Here is an 11,539-nt window from a genome sequence, read left to right on the forward strand (position 1 = left end):
TCTTTTATTTCCATGGGTCCTTATATGTGTGTATGTGCATAAATGTGTGAGCAGGGAAATATTTGTCTGTGTGCTTTGCTGACTGATTTTAACTGCATCTTACTGTTTTTTATCTGCCCGGAAACTGCAGATGGATATTAATTGGTAGCTAAATGGGATACAAACCATGCGATTCATGTATTTTGTACATGGTCGCTGAAAATAATGAAAAGAAACCCAAACACCTGATATTTGCATTAGCTCGATTGCTTCTAAATATGTGACTTCACAGCAGCCATCTCTAATGTTTTCTTGCAAATGGTAGGCTAATCTGCAGGACCTGTGGTCCCATGATCTGTGACAAATGACAGAACATCAGCCACATTGGGACGTAACAAAGTCCTGAAATAAAGTGCAAATTCAAGGTACTGTACATATATATGGTTTTAGTACACCCTTTTTAAGCAACTTTATAAAATCTTCCTTCTTTAACAGGGAGAGGAATATTGCAAGTTTCACTTCACTACAACTGTCAAACAGTTGTAGTTACTTTTCAGATTAGAGTTTGTAATATTTTATCTGTGTCCCATTTCTTTTTAATAAGAGGTGAACTTGCTGGTGTGTTTCAGGTCATTGTCCTGTTGCATAACCCAAGTGTATTGTACTTCATGGCACAAACTGATAGTTGGAAATTCTCCTTCCGGATTTTCTGATAGAGAGGAAAATTCATTGTTCCATCAATTACGACAAGTGTTCCAGGTCCTGAAACCGCAAAGCAGCCCCAGACCATTGTATTACCACCACCATGACTGTGGTAAAGTCATAGATGTCATTTACATCTATGCAGAGCCTAAGTCTGAGAACCTTCACAGACATGTCAATTACTTTGTTTCTCAGCTTTTTCTTTAGATTGCGGCATGATGTGTTGCTTTTTTTTTTTAGATCTTTTTGCCTACTACTCAAAGTACTTAAAGCAAAGGATATGAATACTCACTATTGACCACTGATGAACAGGTGATCTGGTGGAGAACAGCTGTAGGTGGCAGACAGAGCTCTTGAACTATAGTTAGGATCATACAGAGAGCGTGACTGCCATGCTTTGGACTAAAACAGGGTTCTTTCACTGCTAACAACAATGTAAATACAACCCTCGGTGCCACCAACACAGTCCAGCTGAAAATGCATACCAAACAGGAAAAGAAGCCAACAAAGGCTGACTGACGTGTCGGCTGACAAATAATAACAAGGTAAAACAAACCTGCAGCCAATCATTTTATGTAGAACGGCGGGATTTCCTGTATGTGACGCAAATGCTCCCAGTCAACAGCGGAGGCCCCACCCTTTGTGTTACCTACCGCCCGTCAATCAAAATAGAAAAAAATCAGACACTTATCACTAATTTCCACGCGTATACAATCAGTGTAATCTGTTGATCATGTCCGGTGGCTTGTGACTATCAGGACTCTCCGTTTTAGGACAAGTCACGCAATGACTGGTACGTAATATCCATTATTTTTCACCCACGTATGCTAACGAGCTATCTCGGGCATCCTCTGGCTAAATTAGCTTGCTAGCAGGCTAGTGGGGATTCTCGATGGTGATAGTGCTAATCATCGCCGGCTAAGTTGGCAGCAGCGGCTAACGCAGGGCTCGATAGCTTAGCTGTCTAGATTAGCTTGTGTAGGACACATCACTGTTTAGCCTTCATTTAACTAATCAGTGCTACAGCCCCGTTTAATGGAGGTTTGTGATATTAGTAACAGCGGGTGTATTTGTCGGTTTAGTGGCTAACTGTACTTTAACGTGGGTGTGAGTCACAGGTTTGTTTAGCTAACGTTAGCTTCGGCTGTTCCCACAGTAAATGTTTTTCACTTCACAGCCCCAGAACAGCCAATGAAAGCGGATGATATGGCTGCCTTAGACGTGGACAGCAGTAAGAGCGACTTTTTGCAGCAGGAGGAAGGCAGGGGCAATCAGGTAAGATTTTTATACTGTATCGTGGTTCTCGTCATAGGTCTTGCCTGCGGTTTTAGTAACAAGAGAGTTTGCATTACATATTTGAAACCTGGTGGGGGTTATTATTGTGCCCTGATTTGAACTTCTCAAGCAACACTTCCTCCCAAGCTGCTTCCAAATCCCGCCTCCTTTGCTAGATTTGATGGGACAGACTCCATTCAGACCCAAGCCTTATTTTTAGGTGGTGTCCAAGGTTTTGTCTGAGGAGCACTAAACAAGACAGCCATTTAACCAGTACATTCACTTCTTAGCATCAGTCACATTTTCTGTGCGGTCCAGACTGATGTCAACACACTTTATTCCTTTTAAAGCTGCCCCTTTTGAGCTGGAGACTTGGTCATCACCCTTCGACCTGCTAGACCTGCTGACCCAACCTACACTGAGATTGGGTCACTATATTCAGAGGTGGACAGCAGTACTGTCTGATGTAGTGAGCCAGCACCTCTGCTATATCTGATTCTATTTTAGCAGAAGGAAAGGTTTCGGTCACACCTGAGCAAAACTGTTGGTTGGACAGTAAATAAGCAGGTTCAGGTTACTTCATTTGTCCACTTAGGTAGATTTGGTCAGCAGTAGTCAGTTACCCATCCCTATATGCGTATTTTCAATACAAACAACAGATAATCGTAGAAAAGATTAGGGGGGAAAAATTTGTATCAAAGCTATGATTTGTTTATGTGACTAATAGCTGCCGGAACAAAGCTGCTCTTTAGGCCTGAAACCTTCGTCTAGAAGAAAGAAACTGAAACACAATATGCAAAGGGTGCAAGTCGTTGAGTAAAACTGAACCAACCAACCAGCGTAACCATCGTGTGTACTGGGATGTTGGGTTCAGCTGTGGCTCACCAATCAGGCTCTTAGACCATTTAACAATTTGATTGAGTTCTTTACAACTCAATATCCAAACCATAGCATCAAGGTAGGGGCTAAAACAGAGCCAATAAAAGCACAATCAAATTATGGTTTTATCATTGTGGAAATAAGCAAGCCATCTCAAACATGACAGGCTCTGGTGCACTTTTTTACAAACAGCTCCATCATTTGCTTCAAAGTTCAGCTTTGAATCAATAAACAGACATTTGCTTGACGTGTTTGTAGTTATAAACTGAATTAAGTAAACTAAATACCATTCAACAGAACTACTTTTTGTTGCTCCCTAATTCACAATGGGTCACGCCACTTGTTTTATTTGATAGGGATTTGTTTTGGTTTGATTTAGGCCTATGCCCTTCCTGATTCCTGGAAAGGATTTGTACCCATTTTACCCATGGCTCACTGATATATTACAGGTTCATAGTCTATAGTATAATATTGCAATGTACACAGTCAGACAGAGGAAACTGATACCAATTCTGTGTCAAATGTCTTTTATTCGCAAAGTTAATGATACAAAAACATCTTATTCCCATATTCATCATGGGAGAATTCAACATCAGGATTTTACTTATCATTACCTTGATGAACAGTCTCTCTCGTTTGGCTTCAAGTATTCCTGCTCCATGTAAGCCATCAGTTATACTAATGCTAACTCAGTTTTTATTCCAATCCATGCCTTTTGTTATTGTTCCAAGCTAAAAAATAAATTCCACAATTCCTGAGTTTTGATATAAGAACTGGTACTGGGGAAGAAGATGTTGGTTTGTTGTATTAAATGGCAAAATAATTATCTGCTTAATAATTTTAAACATAAGATACACTAGCAACATCTGCACATTTATTAAAACAATTGATCAACATGACAAATTAAAAAAAGGGACATGAGATGTATTTAGTTAGATAATATTTTTAATTCATAAATGAGCTCGAGCAGTGGTTGTCAATATGACAACCAACCGAGTGGGCAGATTATCTAAAATGCTATTTTAATACCTCTCCTGTTACTGTAGCCTAATGTAAGGGTAGTTTGATCACATTTAGCATAATGGTTGTCTTTTTGTAAGTCATTGCAAATTCACCTTCACAGCCCAAGGTCAAGTTAAAGTGTTTAGGAAACAAGGTTTGTTTTTTGTTTTTTTTGTTTTTTTTAAACTATTCCTGTGTTAAATTAAGGTTGACTACAGCTTCTGTTTTACAACGGGATAAAGACAGGCCGTCCATTTTTCAATTTAACTTTCAGTCTCTCATCTTAGCCTATTGTTTTACACTTTAATCTGTTGTTAATGAAACTTCAACATCAATCAATCAGAGAAAAAGCTCTCCAACACCTTAAGATGAGCTGATATACATTAGTTTTAATTAGCTTTAGTGTTTTAATTTTTCTGTAAATGTCTGTTTAATTTACTTCCATCAGTCGGTCAGGATTTCAGGTTCTTGTTTTGTTAGGTCAGTACTGAAGACTTAACTGAAATAGACATGTCATACAAACCTGCATGTATTTTTGTTGCTCAATTTCATTTTATTCTTTGATGATATCAGTATGAGCTCCTAAATTTGTGTGTCTGTGAAGTAAGTCTGCAGTTTTTGGTTTTCATATTTCCATAAGAGAAAGTTGTTTCGCTATGTTTGGTTTCTGTTTCTAGCTGGTCCGAGGTTATTGATGTATTATGCATAGTATTGCTCAATATTTTTTTTATTAAAAACAAATGTGACCAAAACACTGCTGAGAATCAGCCATGTCTGCTTTGAAGCAAGGCGTGCACCAATTCCATGCATTCACTTTAAAAACAAATCCAGCAGAGACAATTTATTATAAATACAACCTCAGCTCATTACAGCTCGGGTAGCTAGGCACAGTAGAGTGAGAAAACTTCATGTAAGAGATGTTTGATGCAGTCAACACAAACAGCGACATGCCCATTCGCTCAATTGAACTGTAGTGGAAAACCTCACGTGGATCAAACAATGAAAAAAGACAACCAAGTACAGTTAGGTGTGTTGTCCATATAGCATTGATGCAGGACGCTGATAACATTGGGTAGACTGACTAGCGCTTGGATCTTTGAGGTTTGTGGTTCGACTCTCCTAGTCAGCTGTGGCGTTTGCGTGTTCTCCCTGTGCGGGTTTCCTACACATGTGTCAGCCTCAGTCTTGTTAGGTAATCAGTGATTCTAAATTGGCGGTGGATGTGAGGGAAATAAAGTGCTTGAAGTGTTTTATGAATGTAAAGAGCTTTGGTGGTCAGTAAGACTAGAAAAGCAATAGTTAAAAGCCAGTATATCCTCTATTTTTGGAGTCAATGCTACAGTGCTAATAAAAGACAAAGGGAATCAGCTTAGTTACATTAGCATGAATAGGAATGGCAGACAGACCTCTAAATCCAGCCAAACAAAAGAATTTTGGTCATTTAGCAAATGCAGGTTTTTATTTTCATACAATCATCTCTGTACCTTAAAAGATGAATATAACTAGAGTTCTGAATATACTTTTTAAATGTATTTTATTTTATGTGATTTGTTTTCTTTCTCAGATCTCAGATCCATCTACGCAGCTTACTGGGACAGAGAAATGGGAGGTGTTAACCCCCACAACAGCAGCAAAAGATGAGTCTGGAATAGTACAGATCCAAAGTCAAGGGATATTAACGTCAAATGGGCAGTATGTTCTTCCTATCCAGAACTTACAGGGTCAGCCAATCTTTGTGACATCAGGAACGGACGACTCCTCTGCCAATTCAGTGCCTAACATTCAGTACCAAGTAATTCCTCAGATTCAAACAGCAGATGGACAGCTGAGCTTCTCCACGGCCAGTGTGGAAGGACCAACCCTGACTCAGGATGCTACGGGACACATTCAGATCTTGCCTGATGGTAGCCAGAGTCTCAGTGTGACATCAACTGCAAACATCCTTAACAACAACCAGAACCTCATTTCACAGACTGCTAACATCCAGCAGATCCAGGGGGTTTCTATTGGCAGCTCCACCTTCAACAACCAGGGCCAGGTTGTTACTAATGTGCCTGTGGGTTTGCCCGGGAACATTACCTTTGTTCCTGTTAACAGCGTAGACTTGGACTCCCTTGGCTTGTCTGGTGCTCAAACTATAGCAACAGGGGTCACTGCTGATGGCCAGCTAATTATGGCAAGTCAGCCCGTGGATGGCTCTGAGAGTCTGGCTAAGACAGATGACCACCTCTCGCAGACACTACCAGTAAATGACTCGAATGCAAATCCTGAGATATTTGTGCCAACGTCTTCCTCTCTACACGTTACAGCAAGCGAAGCAGGTCTGCTAACCCAGAACACTTCATTACCATCAGTGGCTACGGAGCAAGCCAACTCAAGTTCTGGTCTCCAAGAAGGCTTCGTCCAGCAAAATCAGGAGCTAAATGTCCATGCGTCGTCAGCTCAGCCAATCATCCAGCTGCAGCAGGTTCCTGTTCAGACCACCAACGGACAGGTGGTGCAGTCACTGGCGGCAGGTGGGCAGAGTCTGCAAAATGTGCAACTGATCAACCCGGGAACCTTCATCATCCAAGCTCAGACAGTTACGCCATCAGGTCAGATACAGTGGCAGACCTTTCAAGTGCAAGGAGTGCAGAACCTCCAGAATCTCCAGCTGCCCACCACACCGCCCCAGCAGATAACTCTTGCTCCAGTCCAGACCCTGTCCCTGGGTAACATCAGCACAGGACAGATCCCCAACCTGCAGACAGTCACAGTCAACTCAGTCGCACAGCAGGAAGGAGACACCGATCACCCTGCAGGTATAGTAGCTCTTCATATTGTCACAATACACTCAGGAGAAGAAAAATTTTGACCAATTTGTCCTTTTGTGGCATCTGTACATGTACCTTATTGGCATTTATCTCCTTTTTATGTTAGCTTAGATGCATCTTTTCAGAGTGGGACAAATTAGACCTTTGCTGTTGTTATTAGTGCGTGAACTTTTTTGCTCTCTGACCATTTTTAATGTAGCCGAACCCACCTACGAGTAAAGGTCTAATCAGCAATGGAACCTAAAACACATGTTAGACTGTCCGGGGCACTTTTTAAAGGTTTTAAAGTCAAAATGCTCTTTCATTATTTTACATCCCATAATTATATTCTAATTCTGTTAAAGTTTCTTGCATATTTACTTTTAAATCTAGCCCGTTTAGCGGCTTCCAGAAAGGTCTTCCATGTGCAAATGACTTGTAAATTGCTATAATGTATTCGATTACTAATTATACTAATGCAATGAAGGTCAGTGGAATTTGTTCTTTGTGCTTTAAGGAGACAATCCAGTGACGTCTTTGTATTTGTTTTACTTATTTATTCATAATATATTTATATAATAATCCATGTAACTTTTAGATTATGCGTTGTTGCTTAAAAGCACACATGGAAATATCAACGTTGGTAATGGCTGAATTCCATTTAGATGCTTTTGTTTCAAGATCCTAAAGTTGTGCACGTGAAACATCGTCGTGTTTATGGGGACACAGGAATAACATTAAACAATTACACCAGTGCATTTTCTCCAATAACCGCTCTGGTCCATATTGACATGACAGCATCCAACAGTTTCAGCAGATTTCACATCATAATGTGAATTTTCCATTCCCAGAGGTGCTGTATTGGGCTGAGATCTGGTGATTTGTGTAGGACATTTGAGTACCAAGAGCTCATTGTCATGTTCAAGAAACCGGTTTGAGATTAGCAAATTATCCTGGACACAGTCAGCAACAATCCTGTAGGGTGTGTTGTTTAAACAATGCTCAGTTGGTACAATGTGGGCCAAAGAGTGCCAAGAAAATATGGCTCACACCAATACACCACCAGCAGAAGCCTGAACTTTTAATACAAGGCGGTCTGCATGCCTAAATGCACTGATTTGCCCCCATGTGTTTCCATTAAGGAGCAGTTAAACAGGTGTACCTAATAAAGTGGCCAGTGAACGTAGTCTGCTTAGTCTCATCAACACTCATTGTTTACATCCTCAAAACGTCTTTGTGTTTCAACTTTATATGTAATTATTGCTGTCATAACATTGTGATGAAATTTCTGATTGTAGCAAAGTCCATCCACCCATTTTCTGTCACTCATGTGGGCCAAAAAGTCCACAGGGTACGCTTAATTAGTCATCAGAATTCTCACTGATACATTAAATCTGCTGCCTTGCTGTCAATCACACACAGTTACAAAGCAGCTCTCACTGTTCAGGCTTTTTGGCCAGTTATAACTGAAGACTTAATATTAATTTTTAGATATTCAGATCAAGGAAGAGCCAGACTCTGGAGAATGGCAGCTTAGCACTGATTCTACCCTGAACACAAGCGATCTGTCCCACCTCCGAGTCAGACTGGTGGATGAGGAGGATCAGCTTGGCCAAGAGGGCAAGAGGCTTCGCAGAGTGGCATGTACCTGCCCTAATTGCAGAGAGTCGGGTGGCAGGTGAGTAATCTTGACCTTTTGTTTCTTTTGTTTCTCTCCTCTATGTATCAGTATCTTTAATGTCAGTGCCTGTGTTTCGCAGAGGATCTAGCATGGGGAAGAAGAAGCAGCACATCTGCCACATCGCGGGCTGTGGGAAAGTATACGGAAAGACATCGCACCTGCGAGCACACCTGCGCTGGCATTCAGGGGAGCGACCTTTTGTTTGCAGCTGGATGTTCTGTGGGAAGAGGTTCACACGCAGCGATGAGCTGCAGAGGCACAGGAGAACACACACAGGTGCCCTTTTTTTTTTTTTTGCTCCTTCGATGTTTGCACATCAGGAAAACATCCATAAAATCAGTAAAATGTGTTAATTTGTGCCCTGCAAAGCGTGAGTCACCTAAGAAATAACAGCGTTTGTCCCCCTCTGGATTTAAAATGTCAGGTTAGGATTGAAGACCATTGTGAGAAAAATACACATAGCTAGATTCACAGGCTTGGAGGGAATCTTAAAATGTGCTTTAAACAGTTTGTCCTGCAGTTGAATTTGAAGGATCTGTTAACAACAGTGAAACTTTACAACAACAGTGAGCTGAATGTTTATTGTTTTGATTTTTAGTCATGATTCATGAAATGCAGGAAGTATGAGTTTATGTATGAGAATTCCAGATAAATCTACTGCCACAACGTTAATGGCAGGACAGACCCTTGATAGCGATATCGCCACTTGGTCATACTGTTATCGTTGCATATCGCTAGAAGAGCGAGGCCTCTGACAAGACGGGCTAAAGTAGCCTTTTATTACGCTGTCAGCTGCAGGATATGAACAGTTAGCATTCACAGTTAACTTTTCAAGAGGATGTTCGATGATTGTAGGCTTCTAATTGGTAATAATTGTAATCAGCTGTATAGCGTCAATTTGTCATTTCTGTCAGTGACAGACTGGCTTTAGGAAACTAATTCAGATTAAACATTGGACCCAGGTCATACAGCGTTCAGTAACAGCACACAATAAAACTATTAAGAATGTGCATGTCGCTGGCAGTTCTGCCTTTTGTTATTTTTGTGTGTTCCATCTATTCATGGATCAATCAATTTGAACTTTGCTTGGCACTTTTTTTTTTTACTTCTTGTGATCTGGTGATAGACGACATGCTTAACCCTCTCCAAATGAATTCAGCATCAAACTATCTTTGAAACTGTGTTTCCTCTCTCTCTCTCTCTGGCAGGAGAGAAGAAGTTTGTCTGCCCAGAATGTTCCAAGCGCTTCATGCGGAGCGACCACCTGGCGAAGCACATTAAAACTCATCAGAACAAAAAAGGCGTGAACTCTGGCAGCGCCGTGGTGGCCTCGATGGAATCCGCAGGGTCCTCAGACAGTATCATCACCACGGCAGGCGCCACCCTCATCCTCACCAACATCCAGCAGGGCTCCAGCAACGCCCAGGACATCCTAGCCAACGCAGAGATCCCACTCCAGCTCGTCACCACAGTAGCGGCCAGCGAAGTCATGGAGTGATTTACACTCCGCTTATGAACTTCTGCGACCTCCCTCATACTGTATACTCCTACCTGCATTTTTATTCAAGTTTTGAAGGAAAAAACTCAAATTATAAATATATAAATATATATATTTTAACACAGAAATAGTCAATCCGTGTCCATCCTCAGCGCATACTGAGAGAAAACAAGCAAAGGTGGAAAAAGACATTGCAGTAAACACACAAGGAAATGCCTTATTTTGTACAATATTGTGTAGTTGAAAAATGTAGGATTCCACTTTCTTTTAAAATTTACTTATTTGTTAATAAGGTGATTTTCATGGAAATGATTGGTAAGTTGAGCAGTTTCTTTTCTCCTCGCCTTTTGTTGATGGTGTATTTTGATGATGTCCTTAATAATAGGCAAGACCTCCCCACCCCCAATATTTCTGTGTGCAAAGACTAAATCTCACAGCAGAGCTAATTCTATCCGGCTGAAACAAAGTTATTGTTTATGCCCATGCAAATTTTACATTGTTTAAATTATTATTGTTATTATTATGCATTCTTGTTTCCTTCCAGTCTGCTTGCAAAGTCCTCCTTCCTCCCTTTTTAATGAGTTTGCTCAAGCCTGCTACATTTTGCAGGTGAAAATGGAAAAACAATCAAATTTTTTTTGTATTTTAATTCCTCTTAACATTTACTCTTGATATGATACACATTATTTGCATATGAAATATTTTGACTGAAGAGCCATTTATATTGGGCTTTACATAAACAATGCGTTTGCGCCATTGAAGGTTCAGAACATTTCAAATGGCTCCATTATATGTAATTCATGTGTTTTTTTTGGGGGGGGGGGAGTTGTAAAAAAGAAAAGAAAAGAAATCCTTTTTGGAGGATTTCCAAATGAAAATATGTTGTAATATTAAGAAAAAAAGCCATTTTTCTGGAGGTAATTGCCAAATTGAAAACCAAACTCAGGGTGACTCGTGACTGTGTGATGTAAGTAAAGTTAAATTACCCCTGTAGCTTCTCGGGCCATAGCGGGATGTTGTGGGAACATTTGTTTTTTTTTTTTGATGGATGGAAAAGCTGAGGCCAATGAAGCTGTCATCATGTTACCTATTTGATCCTATCATGTCAGCTGTCCTTTATATTATAATTTCTCTTTTCATAGCACCCACCTGTTCATGTTAGGAAGTTTTCACCAGGATCTGGCTCTATCGGTCCTATCGCGCACTTGAAAAATGTCTGTATTACTAAAAAGTGGTACTCTTTTAAACGTCACTGCTCTCAACACTTTAATCTTGTTCAGATTTTGTATAAAAATATTTTGTATGTTTCCCAGCAAACTGTCTGTTATACCCACTGTCAGTAAATGTGCATTGCTTTTTTTTTTTTCTTTTTCTTCTCGTGTTGTATTTCTTTATCTGCATGTTACATTCCCCTGTAGTGGGTTATCCATTTATGTCTCTTATTTCTTTCTTCTACTGCCACCTCCCAAACTGCTTAACTATTAAATTGAATACACACACACTGAACATTAAATTTACTTGTGGCATATTTATTCTTTAGTTTTTTCCCCTATTTTGAGACCTTACTCTTCAAGAGATATTAAAATGCCATCTGAGTCAAATAGCAAGAAATGCATGAAGAAGAATCTTCATATTCTGTGCTAAACACTGAAGGTTTATCCTCACTCCAGTCTTCTGTATAAATATGTCAATATAGCATCAATATAAATGTTTCTGTTATACTTGAATGCT

The 11,539-nt window shown here is 40.1% G+C and overlaps 1 protein-coding gene across 1 annotated transcript; it reads left to right on the forward strand.

The window, feature by feature from the left end:
- The first annotated feature begins 1,302 nt into the window (after positions 1–1,302).
- On the forward strand, positions 1,303–11,321 carry sp3a (sp3a transcription factor). Its single transcript, XM_085135732.1, has 6 exons — positions 1,303–1,474; positions 1,859–1,956; positions 5,402–6,638; positions 8,121–8,307; positions 8,390–8,586; positions 9,519–11,321. The coding sequence occupies exons 1-6, from the start codon at positions 1,468–1,470 to the stop codon at positions 9,806–9,808; spliced, it is 2,016 nt and encodes a 671-aa protein (XP_084991858.1). The 5' UTR covers positions 1,303–1,467; the 3' UTR covers positions 9,809–11,321.
- Positions 11,322–11,539: the final 218 nt, after the last annotated feature.

This window comes from Neolamprologus multifasciatus, chromosome 16 (genome assembly GCF_963576455.1).
Source record: "Neolamprologus multifasciatus chromosome 16, fNeoMul1.2, whole genome shotgun sequence".
NCBI classification, from domain to species: domain Eukaryota; kingdom Metazoa; phylum Chordata; class Actinopteri; order Cichliformes; family Cichlidae; genus Neolamprologus; species Neolamprologus multifasciatus.

Coding starts and splice junctions, on each gene's coding strand:
- sp3a (XM_085135732.1), top strand. Junction 8,308..8,389: donor TGCAGAGAGTCGGGTGGCAG/GTGAGTAATCTT, acceptor TGTGTTTCGCAG/AGGATCTAGCATGGGGAAGA. Junction 8,587..9,518: donor GCACAGGAGAACACACACAG/GTGCCCTTTTTT, acceptor TCTCTCTGGCAG/GAGAGAAGAAGTTTGTCTGC.